The sequence below is a fragment of the Misgurnus anguillicaudatus genome, unplaced genomic scaffold, assembly GCF_027580225.2.
Source record: "Misgurnus anguillicaudatus unplaced genomic scaffold, ASM2758022v2 HiC_scaffold_32, whole genome shotgun sequence".
Taxonomy (NCBI): Eukaryota; Metazoa; Chordata; class Actinopteri; order Cypriniformes; family Cobitidae; genus Misgurnus; species Misgurnus anguillicaudatus.
The window spans coordinates 2059807-2081122 of NW_027395282.1; the positions used below are offsets into that span (position 1 = coordinate 2059807).

The 21316-nt window shown below is 36.2% G+C and overlaps 1 protein-coding gene across 4 annotated transcripts in view; it reads right to left on the reverse strand.

The window, feature by feature from the left end:
- LOC141348976 (glutamate receptor-interacting protein 2-like) overlaps positions 1-21316 on the reverse strand; it is a 187059-nt gene that overhangs the window by 109171 nt on the left and 56572 nt on the right. For 2 of the 4 annotated variants that reach the window (XM_073865566.1, XM_073865567.1), the window contains exon 1: positions 19453-19792. The exons of the other annotated variants lie outside the window; for them this stretch is intronic. In XM_073865566.1, coding sequence (XP_073721667.1) covers positions 19453-19588 — 136 coding nt within the window. In that variant the 5' untranslated portion in view covers positions 19589-19792. Of the gene's footprint in view, positions 1-19452; positions 19793-21316 lie in introns of those variants that run through there. 4 annotated transcript variants of the gene reach the window in all.

Here is a 21316-nt window from a genome sequence, read left to right on the forward strand (position 1 = left end):
CTTTGTAGTACAAAAAACGACAAATCCACACCGACGATTAAAGGCAAAGTGTCATTTTGTAAGAGAAATGTGTAATTTATGTTAGCCATGAAAGCATAGTGTAGTGTCAATATACCCACTTCTCTTATACATTAATAAAAAGATGGTCCCGTTTTATAGCTTCTTTAAAAAATGACAAGTTATGTAATGCAGTGAAATGAGAATCATGAGGAATTTTGGAAAAGGGAGTCGGGTCAACTACCAAAACACACTTGTAGCCAATCAGCAGTAAGGGGCGTGTCTACTAACCGACATCGTTGGTTGGGTTGCATATGTGTGGTCTGATCTATCAAAAGAAGGTCCAGATTATATTGGGGTAGGGGCGTGTTTGTTTAGGTGATTTCAAATGTCAACATTGGTTTTCAGAGATCATGCACCCTGCCTTTAACAATTTTATTTTTGGTTCCATTCATACTTTTAACAGTGCAATGTGTTTTAGCGTCATCTAGTGGTGAGGCATGTTGTCACATTATTTGAGGTAAGTTGTGACAATGAACCCGTCGTAAATAAATACATACAATAGCATTTTCATTAAACTAGTAATCAATTAAAATAAATAAATAAATAAATAAATAATATATATATATATATATATATATATATATATATATATATATATATATATATATATATATATATATATATATATATATATATATATAATATATGAGAATTATGGATTAATGACGTAACGTTAATTATTTTGTGTCTGTATGGTTCAATTAAAAGTAAAAGGGTTAAAATTTCAAAACAAATTTGCAAATTACTTGCATACATTCTTTTTTTTGAGTCCCAACTCTAAATTTTCTGGTTTTATTTCATTCTGACAGAATTTTTGGAGGATAATTGCAAAAATGTCAATGTGGTGTAACCAGTCTGTGTCAATTGGTGTAACTAGTATTTTTTTATGAAAATATGAATATATTCATAAAAAATGTGGAATAAAATATAATCTTCTAGTTTAGTGTAATATGATTTTTTACATCCATTTTTACATCATTTGTCAAAGATTATTTACAAAACAGAGAAGTTTTCAGCATATGTCCTGACTAATATTACAAAAATGCATTAAAATGTACATTTAGTAATAACTAATAAAATTATATTTTTAATTTTTATGTTTACACTTACATAACATCAAGATAGATAAAATATTTATTATTTCTCATTCTTTGACGCATTTGACATTTTTAGGTCCATTCAGTTTTAACTTTCATAAAAATTGTGCAAATGTATTTTTGATGCATACAATTAACATAAATACACTATGTGCATTGAAATAAACCTTATGCATGCTTTTAAAACACGTTTTTTTTTTTTTTTTTTTAATTTCTCATCTTGACCAACCATTTTTGTCACTGACCCATATAATACAATTAAAATTTGACAACTTGCCATGGCCTGATATCATTTGTTTTGAAAATAAACATATTGTTTTTACGTAAAAACCTTTTGGAATAAAGTTTTAAATCTAACACAAAAAACATTTGACTCAAAACATTACGCAGTAGCTGCTCCCAGTATATAGCTATAGTAGTCTCTTCTACCAACTATTTTATAATTACTTGGCAAAGAGATATTTCACAGGATTTAATGTGATATATTTCATCATTAACTGTGTCAGGTATTGCGTCACATTTATATTCACTACATGATGCACTACCCAGGTGATAAACGTGTTTCTTTCCTTAGCTTTCCATGCTAGAGCTTTTTCATTAAACTTTCAACAGAAAGTTCAGCAACAAAAAAAAAAAATCCTAAAACTTTTTCATTAGATACCAAAGCTTTACAGGTTTCAATGCATCCGAGTCTCTGCAATCTGTAGCACAACCAGTTCCCATTTACCAAAGAAAGAATTGTGCTTTTTCTTTTACTCAAAGAAATGCAAAGGAAATGCAGCTTCATTTTGATCTCCAGGCTTGCCGGGTGATTTACTCGTAAAGTCTGCTTGAAATGCATTCTTACCGCCCACCCCAATAAAAAAAAAACAGACCAAAAACTAGGCCGGTCGAGAATAGCATTCTATTCTGTGCCATGTAATACAGTTGCCAAACAGAAAATGAATGAGCCACTATTAAAAGACGTGTTTGCCTCTCTTTTGTATCTTTCTCTCTTTAACCTTTCTTTACCTTTTCAATTTCTGTATTGCTATTTCTGCTCTATTTTCACATTCTTACACTAACATCAAAGCGTCATGTTTTACACGGTAACTGAAAACAGTTTAATAGTCTCCCAAACTAGATGCTGCATCATTCTGGTAATGAGAATGTCTGTTTAACTTGTGTTGTTGGAGTAGTAGGTTTAGTTTGTGTGCTGCTATGTTTTCTGTCACAATACTGAGACTATCGACTGTCACATCTAATAGAGAAAGTCAGTTAGCTAATGACACGACCAAGCCGAGGCCGATGTCAGTGATGCCCTGAAAGACTTCTTGATATTGATCCATGATTGGCTGAGGGTGATCTTGAGGGACGTTGGATCTTTTCAAAGTTTATTTTTAGTGTGGTGGCGTGAACTGGGAAAAACACTATGGGGAAAATTTACAGAAGCTTTCAATTTCTATCCACTAGTTCAATGGTTTAATAATAGCCATAGACTGAAATTCTGGCTAATCCAATTTGCTGAATAACTATCTATCTACTCTGTGCCAGTTTCATAGCTCATAAAAAACAAAAAGCATAGATGAGGTCTGTAAAAATCCTAATTAATTTCTATCTAATCTATTATATTAATGCAAATGAAAAATTGCTCTAGGTTACTCATGGGATTTAACTTTGTGTCATACAAATTTTCTGCCTGAGTGCAAAAGGCACATTTGAATCAAAGAGCGTGTATTTGCGGCAATCGCGCCACCCAATTCCCACCATTCGCATCGCCCCGCCTTAATTTGCGTCTGTTCGCATCTTTGCATTGACTTTGTATGTAATCTACTCGTGAAAATAGTTACATTTGCTTGTAACCATTGCTTATTTGTATTGCAAAGTGTATATTCACGTCACGTTCTACTTGCTAAATTTAACGTTGGGTTAAGCACGAAAGATGTGTTTGAGGTGTAGTGATCGCGGCAATCGCGTTGCCCAATTTGCGTCATTCGCATCGCCCCACGTGAATACCCATCTATTTGCGTCTTTGCTTTACATTTTTTAATGTAATCTATTCACGCAAATAGTTCAATTCGCTTCTTGTATGTACACAGCATAATGTTGCGTACATACCAAACGTAAAGCATGTATTCACGTTACGCTCCTCAGAAAATAAATTTAACGTTGGGTTAAGCACGAAAAATGTGTTTAAGGTGAATAGCGCGTGATCGCGACAATCGCGCAGCCCAATTCGGGTCATTCACATTGACCAATTCGCATCATTTCGCATTGCCCCATGTGAATACCCATCTATTTGCATCTTTGCTTTCAATTTTGAACATAATCTACTCACACAAATAGCTCAATTCGCTTCTGGTGTGTACACAGCATAATGTTGCGTACACACCAAACGCAATGTGTGTATTCCTGTCACGTTCCTCGCTCAATATTATTCACTCACAGAAGATGTGTTTGAGGCAATAGCACGTAATCGCGGCAATCGCGCTGGCCAATTCGCGTTATTTGCATCGCCACACATGAATACCCATTTATTTGCGTCTTTGCTTTAAATTTTGAATTTAATCAACTCACGCAAATAGTTGCATTTGCTTCTTGTGTGTAAACAGCATAATGCTGCGTACATAACAAACGTAAAACATGTATTTACGTCACCTTTCTCGTTAAATATTTTTCACAAAATTTAACGTTGGGTCAAGCACAAAAGATTTGTTTGATGTAAAAAAGAGATTGATCACGGCAATCGCGTTGCCCAATTCGCGACATTCGCATCAGCCAACGTGAATACCAATCTATTTGTGTCTTTGCTTTCAATTTTGAACATAATCTACTCATGGAAATAGTTAAATTCACTTCTGGTGAATTCATTATGCTGTGTACATACCAAATGTAAAGCGTGTATTCACGTCACGTTCCTCGTTAAATATTTCTTGCAAAATTTAACGTTGGGTTAAGCACGAATTTTTTTTTTGAGGTGATAAGCGCGTGATTTCAGCAATCGCGCAGCCCAATTGGCATTTGCATCACCCCATGTGAATACCCATATATTTGCGTCTTTGCTTTAAATTTTGAATTTAATCTACTCACGCAAATAGTTAAATTAGCTACTGGTGTGTACACAGCATAATGTATTCGCATTACGTTTCTCGCTCATTATTACTCGTTAAATTTAACGTTTAACGCTCAGTCAAGCACGAAAGATGTGTTTGAGGTGAATAGCGCGTGATCACGGCAATTGCGTTGCCCAATTCGCGTCATTCGCATCGCCCCACGTGAATACCCATCTATTTGCGTCTTTGCTTTACATTTTTGAATGTAATCTAGTCACGCAAATAGGTAAATTCGCTTCTTGTGTGTACACAGCATAATGCTGTATATACACCAAATGTAAAGCATGTATTCACGTCACGTTTCTTGCTCAATATTACTCTCTAAATTTAACATTGGGTCAAGCCTGGCAGATGTGTTTGAGGCAAATAGCACGTAATCGCGGCAATCGCGGTGCCCAATTCGCATCATTCACATCGCCCCATGTAAATAACCATCTATTTGCGTCTTTGCTTTAAATTTGAATTCAATCTACTTACGCAAATAGTTAAATTCGCTTCTGGTGTGTACACAGCATAATGGTGCGTATACACCAAGTGCAAAGTGTGTATTCACGTTACGTTTCTCGCTCATTATTACTCACTAAATTTAATGTTCAGTCAAGCACGAAAGATGTGTTTAAGGGGAATAACGCGTGATCACGGCAATTGCGTTGCCCAATTCGTGTCATTCGCATCGCACCACATGAATACCCATCAATTTGCATCTTTGCTTTAAATTTTGAACATAATCTACTCACGCAAATAGTTTAATTCACTTCTGGTGTGTACAAAGCATAATCCTGCATACACACCAAACGCAAAGCGTGTATTCGTGTCACGTTTCTCGCTCACTATTACTCACAAAATTTTACATTAAGTCAAGCACAAAAGATGTGTTTGAAGCGAACATCGCGTGATCACGGCAATTGCGTTGCCCAATTCGCGCCATTCGCATTGCCTTACGTGAATACCCATCTATTTGCGCCTTTGCTTTAAATTTTTAATTGAATCTACTCACACATTTAGTAAAATTCACTTCTGTTGTGTACATAGCATAATGCTGTGTACACACCAAACGCAAAGCATGTATTCGTGTCACGTTCCTCGCTCAATATTACTCGCTAAATTTAACGTTGGGTCAAGCACGGAAGATGTGTTTGAGGCAATATCGTGTGATCGCAGCAATCACATTGCCCAATTCGCGTCATTCGCATCGCCCCACATGAATACCGATCTATTTGCGTCTTTGCTTTAAATTTTGAATGTAATCTACTCACGCAAATAGTTAAATGCGCTTCTTCATAATGCTATGTACACACCAAACGCAAAGCGTGTATTCACGTCGCATTCCATGCTCACTATTACTCACTGGATCTAACGTTGGGTCAGGCAAACTTTTGTCTTGATTCGAATTGCAGATGAATTGTTTGTTCACGGTAATTAGGCCACACAATTCTTGTTATTCACTTGTTTATTGACTCCACTTTTCATTTATGCACATTGGATTCCAAAGCGTGCACTTTTGGACCTCATCCATAGTACCATACTTAGCCCTTGGGGTCCTTTGCAAATCCTTACACTATGGTGATGCAATGCTACAAAGATTGCTGTGAAGTCCACATCATTATGTGCCTATAGCTAAAGGTCACTCATGACCACCGTTCTGAATCCCCAAAACACAAACAGGACACCCTGCAGAGTTATGGATTAAAGATGACGTTTGTCATGTGCTACAACCTCCAAATATCTATTGATTTGACTCACAGCCTGGTGCTGCTCTCGCATTTCTTCTAACTCTTATAATCATTGCTCCATGAGCTGTGATCAGCCATCATAACCTGACGCAACACCACGCAAGAGCAATTAAACGCCAATGTGTTGCTTCTCTACAACTTACCATCAGGAAATCCAAAAATATTTGATACCCGATGAACTGCAGTCATTCACGACTGGATGTGATGCATCCAGAAGAACATCATAGAAACAAGAAAACCAAGGGAGAAAAGGTGAGAAGACAGGAAAAGCAAGGTCTGACATCACATTCAAACCTCTGAGGTCATCCGGTTTTCAAAATGCCTGACAAGTGTTGAATATCTGTGTGACAGATCTGTCATACTGTACAAGAGCTGAATGGCTGTTATGGGGCACTGGTTGTTTGATCTGAGCCTCTGGATACATTTGCAACGCCACCCTATAAAAGCACTGTGCCTCTGGGCTTCATATCACAAAAAGAAAATGGAAATGTATTAAACTGGCATTTTGATGAAAGTGAAGACTAAATGTAGACAGCAGAAAATGCATTTACATTTATTCATTTGGCTGACGCTCCCTTAGTATGTGTGTTCCCTGGAATCGAACCCATGACATTTGCACTGCTGACGCAATGCTCTACCAATTGAGCTACCTAACATAAAAAAAGATTTGAGAACAAAAAGTTAGAAGTCTGTTTATCCCAACGCAGCAGCAATATTGTTGATGTTTATCCCGAGAATGAAGATGTTTGAGGCACAAGCAGACTTCAGCATGACACATAAAAGCTTTAAGCAATGCAAATATCAAAATGAGTTGAGCAACTTTGAGATCACAAGAAATATGACACAGCTACTGTAGCTGAAGAAACATAATGCAAGTGTTCAGATGCAAACTTTTTAAATTCAAGACGTTTTACACAAACTACAATGCAGAGCTATCAAATGCAGCAGTTTAAGACCATCAGGGTCCCGTCAGAAGTTAGGGCGGAGCCCCAGAGCCATAATATGGGTGGGGTTAGGTGCAAAGGTGGGCTTTTCAAAGATATTAACAAGATGCGTCACTGGAATTGATATGAATGGGGGAGATCAATGGTCAATATTGCCGCTGTAGTCCCGCCTCCCAATAAAATAAACCAATCGCCAACCATTAAAGGGGACATATCATGAAAATCGGATTATTTCCATGTTTAAGTGCTATAATTGGGTGAAAAATGTGAAAAAGATTAACCCAGTTACTTAGTTTTGGTAAAGCATTCTCTGCAAGCATGTGAAAGAATAGGTCATTGAATTTCGGCTCCCCTTGTGATGTCAGAAGGGGATAATACCGGCACTTAATCTGCACTATCCAACCACAGCACTGCCATTTAGTGCAGAGATCAGCTCATTTGCATTTTAAAGGACACCCCCCAAAATGTCACCTACAAAGTGGCAATTTTAACTTGCTATAATAAATGATCTGTGGGGTATTTTGAGCTAAAACTTCACATGCGTACTCTGGGGACACCAACGATTTATTTAACATCTTAACAAAGTCTTGTGAAGTGTCCACTTTAAAGAATGGCATCCTCTGGGAATGGGACTGTGTATGCGCAGAATCAACAGGTCTTCATATAACAAGACCTGGAGCCGTTGCAACTTTCATAACTTTTTGGCTTTGGATCAGATATCGTACTTGGGTATGATTCCCAAAAAGCATTGTTAGCTAACTATGGTGGTTGTTACCATTGAACTTTATTGGTAACAACAGAACTTTTGCTTTTGGTAAACGCACACCTGATTAATCATGATTTGATTCAAGACTTAAAACTCTTTAATGAAGACCAAAAACATGCACATGAATAGTGTAAAAGCAAATGAAAGACTATACAAGAGACTGCTGCTGGTCGATATTGTACTTTATCATACTGTTTTCATTGTTATGTACTGTAGTAAGACTTTTGTTCACAATTTCCACAGAATCCCTGCAGATTTTAGAGGCTGATATCATGTCTTAAAGAGAGGAAAAACTCTTTTAAATCAGCCTGATCGGGTTTTGAGACCAGCTGAGACCATCACACCATCTTAAACTGGTTTTTGATGCGTGGTACAGCATGCTAACTGGTGAATGAAACCAACGTTCACTTTGAGAAAATCTGAAAAGTTTAGTAGCTGTGAACATAAGAAATCTACATCAAGAGCTCTGGACACCGCCGGCCTACGTGGGAGAACGATAGAAAACAAGCCATTAAACTGAAGGAACCGTGAGAAACTACAATACATGCGGCACAACTCCAACGCAGCCCACACAAAGCTCAAGAAACAATAAACGTGCCTGCAGCGTACGTATGGTGGCGGTTGGTATCATGCAGTGAGTCTTTCATGACTGGGATTTGGGCGAAATATAGAGAAATATGCAAGAGAAACTGTTTCAAAGAGAAGGCTGAGAATTTGGAAAATGCAGATTCACACAGAGTACTGCTGGAGCCATGAGACAGAGATAGATCCTTTTATATCTCTTTTGATCTTAATCAGTGGATAATTATAAAGATAATTTCTAGATTTATCTATCGTGTAGGAGACAAGGTCATGCAGTCGCTCCAAGAACAGAACGCAGAATAATGAATCAATTCAATCGTCTTTCACAATCTCAAACCGCAGGAAACGTAATTAACCAACAAACCACTTCATTCCACTTTCATGTCGCTTTGAATGCAGTCCTTTGTGATTGTGTTTCAATCTTACACTTCTTTCAGGTATTAAGAAAGAGATGATGGAAGCTTTTATTTTTGCAGTCAAAGTCATCTCGCACTTCTTTGCTTTTATCGCTCTGGGAATGAGCTGTAAGTGTAGGTAGCTGCTTTCTGATAAACAGACAACTTTGAAGAAATGTGCTGATTTTTAGGGGAGTAAAAATTGGCCATAAAATGCTTTGTTGTATTTTGCTTTGTTGAAAATTAAAACCACTAACAGGAGGAGTTTTTGTGATTTTCGATCATATAGACACAGTATTTACATCTTTGGGGGAATTCAACCTGTTTAAAGTTAGTCCATCAACATTAGGATGAGATTGAAGAAAGTATAACAAGATTTAATGCTTCAGGATATCATAGTTCTTTATCACAATATCCTAATTATGTGAACAGATGAAATATTAAGGAAAGCACCACCGTTTTTCTATATTTTAATGTCCTGTTTGTACTTTTTAAATTATGTAATTTCAATAAAGGAATATACACTGCAAAAAAGGATTTTCAAGAAAAAAAAAATGTCTTAGTATTTTTGTCTTGTTTTCAGTAAAAATATCTAAAAGTTCTTAAATTAAGATGCTTTTCTTTATAAGCAAAACGACCCAATAAAATAAGTCTAGTTTTTAGACAAAAAATGTCAAATTTAAGCGATTTTGTGCATAAAACAAGCAAAAAAATCTGCCAATGGGGTACGCAAAAAAAAATCTTCAAGAAAAATTAAAGAAAAATTTGCTTACCCCATTGGCAGATTTTTTTTTTCTTGTTTTATGCACAAAATCACTTAAATTTAACATTTTGGTCTAAAAACTAGACTTATTTTCTTGGGTCGTTTTGCTAATCAAGAGAAAGCATCTTAATTTAAGAACTTTTAGATATTTTACTGAAAACAAGACAAAAATACTAAGACATTTTTTATTGAAAATATTTTTTTTGCAGTGTAGTTGCATTATTTAAATTTTAGTAAATGTCACTGATTTTCCAAGCTTGTAACAGTGGGATAAGGAAACAACTTCTGACTTTTGAAGCCCAAAAAAGTCCATCCATCCATCACAGATATAATCCACACGGCTTCAAGGGGTTAATAAAGGTCTTTTGTGGGTAATTGATGCAATTTGGTAAAAAAAAATCCATATTTTAAACTTTATAAACAATATTAATAGGGGTGTAAATCGGACAGTTAATTACGATTCGATTCAATATTAATTTTCTCTGCCAGATATGTGACACATTTTTGCCGATACATCACAAATTTCTTTAATGCGATTACAATTTGATAACATTAGATTCATTTATCAATATTTTTATATTACGTGCCTAGTTAAGCAGGTACAGTTTTACTTACAAATGCAACCAAAATATGTTCTTATCTCAACTTAGATGAATTAATACATACCTATCTTTCTTCAATGCATACACTTAATTTACTTTTAAAAAAAGAACTAATACAATTATATTTTTAAATTATTATTATTATTATTATTATTATTATTATTATTATTTTGATGATTGCGCTTATCAAGGTGGATAAAATATTTAAAGGAACAGTATGTAAGAAATGTATATCAATTAATCATAAAATGGCCCTGATATGTCACTAGACATTAAGAAATCATTTTCATTTCAAATACTTATATCAGTGACAACAGTGGTCTGGCCAGAATATTGTCATTTAAAAAGTGGAGTTGCAGCCCTCAACTGATATTTATGTTGTTATTTTGTGTATTGGCCACCAGTTTTGTGATTGCAGTACCAGTTTTGGCCACAATCCTACATACTGTTCCTTTAACATTTCTCATTTTTTGGCGCAGTTGGCGGTTACACCACTTGACATTTTAAGGTCCAATCAGTCTTAACTTTCGTAAAAATGGTGCAAATGTATTTTTATTGCATAAAATTAACATGAATACACTATGCTTGAAATAAACCTGATGCATGCTTTTAAAACAAGTTTAAAAAATTATAATTTCTCATCTTGCCAACCCGTTTTTGTCACTGACCCACATTCATCATTTTGAAGCCCAAAAAAGTGCATCCATCCATCACAGATATCCACACAGCTTCAAGGGGTTAATAAAGGTCTTTTGCGGGTAATTGATGCGATTTTGTAAAAAAAAATCCCAAAATATGTTCTTATCTCATCTTAGACGAATTAATACATACCTATCTTTTTTCAATGCATATACTTAATCTACAAGTCGAAGTGTAAAATTAATAAATAATTTTTTGATTCAGTTTTTTTTAATAAATTGAGTAAATTGCGGTATTACATATAACCATAAAAAAATCATCAGGAACACGTTTTTCATGCAAATGTTTTCTCTTAATTGACGATAAGTTAAAATAACTTAACATTTTCAGACAACCAGGTAACTTACTTACATTTTACAGTGTATTTAAATAATGCAACCATATTTCTTTATTTAAATTGCAGAATTTAAAAGGTATGCCATGGTCAACACAGTTTAATCTCACCTTTTTTTAGTTCCAGATTTGGGGCACAAACCAAAACCCACACCAATCATTAAAGCAACTTCATTAAAAGTTTTAGTTACACATACTGTAGGCAGGCAATGTAAAAAATCCCATGACTGAATTCCGCAGACTATAAATATTCAAGCTGAACTTAATTAAATACGGTAAGCATTTCATTACCGTAGTTCTGTAGATTATATCTAGTCAGTGATGCACTCACTGCATGAAAAGCAGACCTCAAGGCCATGGATATACAAAGTAACTTTTGAAACGAGTGAATCAATGCATGAGAGAAAAAAAAAGAAGACGAGCTCTGACCTAATTTCACTTCACACAAGCTGGCTATGACTGGTTGGGAGTAAATTAAGTCAAGTGCTTGCAAATAAAGCGATGCTCAAGGTTGGTACGAGATGACACATGCCTGACATATATTTAGTCACCGTTTCTGGATACCTTATGAGCTCAAAAATTTCCTAGATGTGTCCTCATACCAACCTTGAAAGTGGTACTCCAGCCAAATATCAAAATTACACCATGATTTATTCACCCTCAAGCAATCCCAGATAAACATGTCCATCATCTTTCAGACAACCACATTTGGAGTTATTTTAGTACCTAAATGTCCTTGCTTTTCCAAGCTAACAGTGGGATAAGGGAACAACTTCTGACTTCAAACCCCCAAAGAGTACATGGGTCAATGACGTGACGTTAATTATGTTGTGTCCGTATGGATAAATTAAATGTAAAATGGTTAAAATTTCAAAATAAATTTGTTGATTTCTTGCATACTTTCCCTTTATGAGGACTAAGTCCAAAATTTCTGGTTTTATTTCATTTTGAAAGAATATTTGGGGATAATTGCCAAAAATGTCAATGTGGTGTTAAGGGTCTGTGTCAATTGGTGTAACTAGTATTTTTTTATTAAAATATAAATATATTCATAAGAAATGTGGAATAAAATATAATAATCTAGTTTAGTGTAATATGATTTTTTACATACATTTTTACATCATTTGTAAAAAATTATTTAGAAAACAGAGCTGTTTTCAGCATATTTCAGGAAAAATATGACAAAAACACATTAAAATTTACATTTAAAATTAACTAATAAAATAATATTTTAAAATAATTTATTTTTATGATTATGCTTACATGCCATCAAGGTGGATAAAATATTTAATATTTCTCATTCTTTGGTGCAATTGGTGGTTACACCATATGACATTTTCAGGTCCAATCAGTCTTAACTTTCAAAAAAATTGTGCAAATGTAATTTTTATTGCATAAAATTAACATAAATTAACATAAAACACTATGCAATGAAATAAACTTGATGCATGCTTTTAAACATTTATTTCTTATCTTGCCAACCCGTTTTTGTCACTGACCCACATTCATCTTTCACAGAAGTAATCCACATGGCTCCAAGCTGTTAATAAAGATCTTCTGCGGGTAATCGATGCGATTTTGTAAGAAAAATATGCATATTTTAAACTTTATAAACAATAATACCTAGTTTCCAGTAATGACGCAACGTTGGATTCACAATTCATGAAAGTCTGCGCACGTACCCAACAAACGCTCACTACGCTATAACTCTCTCAAGATGGCGTCATTACCGGAAAATAGTTATTAAAGTTTGAAATATGGATATTTTTCTTACACAATCTCATCGATTACCCGCAAAAGATCTTTATTAACCCATTGGAGCCACGTGGATAACTTCTGTGAAGAATGAATTCACTTTTGGGGGGGTTTAAAGTCAGAAGTTATTTCCTGATCCCTGTTTTCTATCATTATAAAGCTTGGAAGAGCAAGGACATTTACTAACTCCAAATGTATTCGTCTGAAAGATAATGGACATGAATCTCGGATTACTTGAGTGTGAGTAAATCATTGGGTAATTTTGATATTTCCCGTCAGACAAATATGGTTAAAAAAATGGTCCCAAGCTGTCACTGTCTAAATACACCATTTAGATATAAATATGCATAGATTTGGTACCAATACATCTGAGGTAACAATATGAAACCCATATTTAATCTGTGACGGGGTTAAGTATGACAATTTTCACCCTTCATTTAAACCATCAATTGGGTTTGTCTATACTCTTCAATTTAAACTCAACCATTCACATTGAAATCATCCAAAAACCAAATGACCATATCCAAGTTATCCACAGTAAATGAATAGCCCTAAACTCTTAACGTTACCCTTATTTTACAGTAGAAAGTTTGTTTCCACAGTTATTTCTCATAAGAAACTTTGATTGAGTTGATCCATAAGATTTAAAGTCTCCTCAGCTTGAAAAGAGAAACGTCTGGCTGAGATTGCAAGACTTTTTCCGAATGTTCCTCTGGGATCAATTTTGAAGAGAAAGATCTTCACCTTAAATCTGATCAAAACCTTCTTACCTGTGACATAAATCAAATATAGTGCACAGCGATGTAAAAGAGGATTACTTATTTCCAGCGCCTCCTAAGCCAGCATTCATCATTTCGTATTTGCTATGAAATCAAATTTGTTCGGACTCCATTTCGCAATCTTTCAGACGCCTCCGCGGTTCCCATGATGCTGGCTTTTCTCTATCTCTCTTTTGAATGTTGACAGACACATATAGACATACATTATATAAAAAGGATGAAAAACAGCATTCGGTATCTATCTTGCCGTTCTTTTCTCCGTGTGTAACGTTCATAAAATATTCCGCATCTTTTGCTGGGTTTATTACTTTATATTGTGTGCTCTGTGACAGCATGAAATCAAAGATACAGTTATGGCCATCGACTTGCAATGAACTAGGTGCCACAGACTCGATGTGTAAAACTTCAAAGGTCAGACGGTAGATTGGTGTCATATCGGTCTTCGGCATCCCAAGAGACTCTGGGCTCATATTGTTTTTCTCACTGCCTCAATTCACAAGACTATGTTGTTGACCTGAAGAACAAGTGAAATGTTCAGCTGAGACTACTAACAAAAAAGACAAATCCTGTGCATGCATGATACATTTCTAAATTTTAATGCTTTAATGCTTTTTTAAATGTATTTAGATTTTTATTGATGAACTAGCATGAACTAGCTATAAGGATCCTGTAAGTCAAGAGTTACGTGAAAGCAAACGCAGCAGTCGATTCGGCTTTCGAGACTCTTGAGCTTCACTGGATCTTTCTGTGAGGTTAAAGAAAGAGTTCCCAGGTGCACGTTGAACGTGTTGAAGGCTAGAGAGATGTGATATATTTAGCACCCCTGCTAAGCGACCGCTCTTTCTGTTCTTTCTGTCACATTGACTTCATCCAATTTACAAGAAACTGAGTCACTTCGGCTACCGTATTTAGACCTTGCTGTACTGTAACGCAAGCTATTTTAACACACTTTTATCCCATAGACTCTGACTGGCAAGTTTGTGTTGTGCCACAACCGGGAATTCAACAGTGGCTGTCCAACACAATCTCTTGTAATTACTTATTCGTAAATATCATACTTACATTTTTGTACAAGTGGTTGATGTTGGATTAAAAGAATGTACATTTTATATAAAGTAATACAAATTAGCCACTTGCACTCTCAGAAAAAAGGTACAAGAAGGTATAATGCTGCGTTTACACCAGCCACGGTAGAGGCATCAAGCGCAAGTGATTTCAATGTTAAGTCAATGTGAAGACGCGTTGACGCGCGTCTGGAGGTCTTATAGCGCGAATTAGGCATTTAGCGTGGCAGACGTGTTTCCGCCTCATTCGTGCGTCTAGTTCGCGCAAATGGCGTGAATTGAGCGTCTGGCGCGGTACACGCGAATGGTGCTTTTTGTGCATTTTGCGTTTGACGCGAATTTGCGGCTGCCGCCTGAGTTGAAAATGTTGAACTTTGGCGTATTTTCGCACCACATTAACCAACCAGGAGCCTGCTTGCTGGTGTGTGTTCTTATTTCTATAGAGACGGGAATTAAAAGGACCTCGCTTGGCAGAGTGTCATTGAGGACATTGGGCAACCTGGTAAGTTGTAAATAGACATTTATCGACCCGCGCCGTTTGTTTTTTCCTAGTAAGGTGACCAAATACAAACCGGTAACTTTCTCGATAAATGCACAATCAACATCAGCCATCTTGCAAACAGACAACCGCATACACTTGCTCCTCCCACAAGAAGCGGATTTTGCTATTGATGCGCGTCAAATGCTTGCTTTTTCCGTGCGTCTAGAGCGAAGTTTGAATGCATTCAAACTGTTCAAGCAGCAAACTAGGCGCGCTAGACGCCTCAAATGCAGTTGGTGTAAACGCAGCATAAAAGTTGTCACTGGGGCGGTACCTTTTTAAAAAGTACACTTTTGTACCTAAAAGGTGCATATTAGTCCCAAAAAGGTACATACTGATACCTCAGAGGTACATACTGTATCTGTACCAAAATGGTACATATTAGGATCTTTTTAACGGGTACCCTCTCATTGACAACATTTGTACCTTTTTTTTCTGAGAGTGTGGTAAAATAATTACAATTTCCCTTGAGATTAAAAACTTAGTTAGCCCTGCTGGAGGCCTGGGGCTTGTATACAAGATGCTGAAGTGCATGGGTTTAATGACGAATTTTGCTATTTCGGGACACTGTCTTGTCAAGTAAGAATATAATAGTGATATCTAATTAAACAGTGTTGCTTGTAATTATCAAGTGAAGTAAGAACGCAGGACAATCTCTCCTGAGAATAAACGCGAGACACTTCATTAAAATGGGACACACTGCTTACTAATACATCTGCAAATTCATCCATGTTTTAAATAATAGATGTAATCGACTTGAAGTGAATAGGAGATTAAATATTCAAGAACTAACTGTGATAATTATTAAGACTAATATATTTTTGATATAATAGAAAAATAAAGATCAAATGGAATGGTGCTTGCCCATGCATGCAGTTTGTTCTTGCCACAATGCCATGTTTGTTGCTTTGCATTTGCATTAATATTATTGCTGCAGTACTGTCTATGTTGTGTTTGAATTTTTGTAGTATTTCTAAGGTTGGTTAATTTTATATCATGTTGGTTAGTTTAATTTTCTTTTGTTAAAATATTTTTTTTCTGGTTCCATGTTTTTTTTAACAAGTTAGAAACGTCTCTCCAGTGTGGTGACACAACTCCGTAGGCTAGACGGTCTCATTTTAGTTCTCTTCGTGGACTTTGGAGGCTGTTAGGATCTTCTTTTTAACAATCTGTGATTTCTGAGGTTCTTTGTCTTGTGTAAAGTTGTAAAATGATGTATTTTCCGTGTTTTGTTGGCTGAATGACCAGCATCCCCGTACAAAACAATTGGTTTAAAGCACATGCTACGGATATCCATTAATCACAGCCTGGTTTTGGAATCAACATGGCGGCAGGCTGAATTAAGCGTATAGTGTTCTGAGTGGTCGCTAGGACATTGCAATGTGGTTGCTAGGATGTTTGGAGTGGTTGTGAGGACACCGCTGTGGTTGCTAGGGTGTAGGGAGTAGTTGTTAGGACATTTCTACACTGTAAAAAGTAAAAGTTGGATCTACTTATAAATTACTTAAACTGCTTACACCTAAAATAATTAAGCTTTTTTTATTTAAATTTTCTTACTTTAGGTAAAAAAATTACCAATTGAAGTATGTTTTTAAGTTAACCCAACTTTCCCTTTTTTTCAGTGTATATGACCGCTAGGTTGAACTTGATTTCACCACACTGTAAAAAGAAACTATTATTTATCTTGACTAGAGACGAGTTGTTATAACTACAGGTGAGTTGTTATAACTTATAAAATATAGTTGAGAAAAGTCAACTTAATTTTATAAGTTGTGACAACTCATCTGTGTTGACATTACTTGTTAATCTGAGTTGATTTAACAAAAAAATTCAAGGCAGCAAAGTATTTTTTACAGTGCAAGTAGGATGTGATCCTAGATTAACACTATTGTTGGTCCTGTATTAACATATTTACTAACCAATCAGATTGCAGGATTAGAGTGTATGTTAGATTTAGGTTTAGGATTGGGGGCTTTGAACTCTTTCCCCGCCATTGACGAGTTAACTCTATCAAAGGTCCTTGATGAGTCAAAAACACTTCCCTGCCGATGACGAGTTTTTCCGGCAATCCGTATTTCCGCTATTATCCATCAGGTGGCGCTCTTATCCAAGAGGTCAAACAGTATGTTTTGATCAACATGATCTCACAAAGTTCCGTGGGAATTTGTTGCTCATTTTTCCGTCGCATTCTCACGGATCTCCGCATTTTTCCTTGGCCCTGCCACGGACTTTCTTTTCCATGGCATTCTCACGGATTGGTTATTCAACTGTGTATGTAAAGTATTGTGTATGTAAAGTATGTCACTTTAAGTATTGGTTTATACTATTTTTCCTGATTTATTATTTTAGATTTTCTAAACTCTAATTTTATGAAAATCTAACCCTAAACCGCAGTGACTATGGTAAGAAAAACAGTTGAGTAACCAATCCGTGAGAATGCCACGGAAAAAAGAGTCCACGGAAAAATGAGCAAAAATTGACTATCCCATGGAAATTTGTGAGATCAGGTTGGTTTTAATCTTAGTTATGAATGGGATCGCTATCAAAAAAATATTTCAGCTTTTTGCTCAAAATTTGGTATGTTTTGAAGTAACCTACCCATATTTGAGAGGTGATAAAAAGAGAACAAATGAAGATGGGATGAAACGTGTTTTTTTTAAAGCAGAGGGTCTGTTCTTTCATTTGATATATTGTATGTTTATGACATTTTCTGGCAGCATTAAACTTTTGTAAAAATCATAAAAAATGCTGGAGCTGGCTGGCAACTTTTTTTTAAATCCTGGCGTGAAAAAAGTACGAATTTTTTTCAAACTATTATTTCTCACTAATTTGATGGGTAAAAATGGTACGGGTTTGAGTTAAGAGTAATTTGGGGTTTCTTTGATTAAAACGTTGATCCAGGACCACCAAAAAATGTTGAACCAGGATCACATCTTACTTTGTGAAATCATGGCGACCGACCATGGTTGCTACACTGGTTGAAATCTGGGCCATTTTGACAAACATTTCCATTTGCTCTCCATTTAATCCATTGGCTCCTAAACATATCATTCTGCGACCCACTTAGACAGGTATTATCTATCTCAGGACCCACCAAAATATTTTTAATAGAAATAAGCTTCAGGACAAAATACATTTAGAAATGTTATTTTTTAGAAGAGAGCAGTGTATCTTTGTGTGTCATTCACTGCAACAGCCAAGCAATTTTGTCCCGACCCATAGTTTGACAAGCACTGATTTATTCTCACTGATGTCAACTGAGATAATAAAGAAATCTCATGTGCGATTTTTCTTTATTATGGTAAAATAGAAAGTGCAGAATTCACAAACATCAGCGCTACCTAATAACAATGTGCATTAATATTTATAAATAAGCATTTGACAGGTATTTTTTAAAGAGCTGATTCAGGTGCCTGGATAGCAGAAGCACTGAAAAATAATTGTTGGATTACGTAATTCAATTATGGACAAATAAGTTATCTCAAAATTAAATGAACATGTTGCCGCAGAGGTTACATGTTAGGTCATAATAGAAGATCACAGCTTCAACTCCCAAGAAACACACAGAACGCAAATGGCCCACAAGTCCATAATAAAAGCATCTGCAAATATAAATTACCGGTGGGACTCTTCAATAAAAAGATTATGTGGAAGCATAGAAATTTAGATCTCGTCCTATTGCCTGGCACGGATGCAAAACCAAATGTAAAAGAAAGTTAAGTGGCAAACTTCAGCTCTTATGTTGGGTTAGTCATGTGTTAAGAGTCTTTACTTAAGCCTGCCATGGTTTAAACCAAGCAATGTGCAAAACTCAATTAACATTGGTGAAGCGTCACTGATCTTTAAAGGCTCTGCTGTGTCAAAGACCGAAATAAAAAGAGCTGACATCATAAATAAAGTAGAGAATTAGAAATGGACCTCACTAGAAACATCCATATCATCAAATATTTAAACCCTAATGCAAAATCAATTAAACCGAAACAACATTAGGAGAAACGTCTATTCAAAAGTGTCAACGTTAATTCAGTCTCTATTCCCTCGGTGCACGGTGGAAGATAATAACTGACGGCAACAGAACGGCAATAAAAAAAGAAAAGTGCAAGTTTTTTTTCCCTCGGGTATGAGACGGACCACCACAGGTCAAAGTTATTATCGAACTCACAAAGCCGTAATGAAAAAGGGATTAGAGGGGGTGGAGGGAGATGGAGAGAGCACGAGAGAGAAAGTTTTGCCGTGGGTGGTCTTACCGCTGATGCACAGGCTGAGAGAGCACAGACTCTCCTCGCAGGTCTCCGGACTCTCCGCCTCCCAATGAGACCCCCGTTCCCTTTTCCTAGGGGACATCTGCCTTACGACGTTCAGCACGCGGCTGACTCTGTCCATCCTTCGCTCGGCTTTGAGTGACCCAATCTCCCACGATCCCACTTTCACATCAGACGCGATTCGCTCCAGCTGCTTGGATACCAAATGTGCGTTTGTTCCTCTTTTTTTTTGCAGTAAGCCGAGAGACGTGAAGGAAGGGGGTAATAAATAAAAATATATCCCGGTTTGCCTCTCGCGCCGTGAAGCTTCCCCGCTCAACAAGGAGCGAGTTGATCTTTTTTTACCACCCTCCCTCTGTTCGGCACGCTCTCGATCGCTCTCTCTCACCAGCTTTCATCTTCATCATGAGGGTCTTTATTAATTAGCTAATACTACCTCATTAGAATCGGGAAGGGGGTAAGGGTTACCCCAGGGGGATGCCATGTAGAGAAAATTCCAGAGTCCAGAATGAGATGTCTGATCAGAATCAGAATCTATCTACTACATTTTGGGTTATGATATAACATTTATGATATAACCACATGTCAACTATTTACTGCAAGGAAATTCCCAGAACTGAATTAACAGCAAAGTACCTTATTACTGGATCACTTAATTAAAGCAAGTAAAAATACTCAAAGCACCTAAATAGTTCATATTAGTACCTCACATCTGTACCTAAACAGTACATACAGTATTTATACCTATTTAAAGGGTACTCCCCCACTGACAACTAGGGACCATAAGTCTTGACATTGGGACCGAAAGCCTCTTATAATCCCCATTTTTGTATTTAAATCGTTTCTTTACACTGCTGTTCACTAGACATCCCTCCCACACAAAGAAAAAAAACTTTGGGAGGGGCTGCAAGTGACAGGATGAGAAGAAAGCTCTTTATATTAAGTATCAACATCATTATGTTCTCTGGAGGATGCGGGACGCCCACAGGACACAGCATCAATCTGACAAAGTGCCTACACATGCTTTCGAACACTTTATTACGCACTTTCCTTAATATGATAACAACGCTGTGATCCAGTTAGACAGTAAATCTACGATTCCGTTAAAGAGCTGAAAAACTAGACGGGCGCAAACATGTTGATAATATATTAAATGGAGGTCAAGTACAGCGTAAAAGTACTCATTGATTTTACATTGATTTTAATCATTGATATGACCTTACTCGGTCAATATATGAATAAAGATATCAAGGTTATATGTACGAGTTTATATAGAAAACAGTGAATCACTAAACATGACCTTAGCTGTGTTTTCACAGACTGGGTCACAATTGTTTTCTTGACTGACACAAAACTGTGCTCTTTATGTAAAGCCAAATTGGGGCTTTTGTGTTTAAGGCTAGAACGGCCAAGACCAAAATCAAACCCAACCATAACCAACATAAACAGCTGTGGGTCAGATTTACTAAAAGGTTGCGTAGGCGCAAACCATCATTTTAGCGTTAAAGGGGCCATATCATGAAAATCTGACTTTTTCCATGTTTAAGTGCTATGATTGGGTCCACAGTGCTTCTATCAACCTAGAAAATGTGAAAAAGATCAACCCAGTAACTTAGTTTTGGTAAACCATTCTCTACAAGCACATGAGAAAATAGGTTGTTGAAATTTGGCTCTCCTTGTGATGTCATAAGGAGCTCTTATTATAATAATACCACCCCTTAATCTGCACTATCCAATCACAGCACTGCCATTTAGTGCAGAGAAAAGGAGAGAGAGAAAATAAATCACAGCACAATTGAGTTTCAATTGTAACAACATTTTTGCACACATTTTTGCGAGTGACCTTATT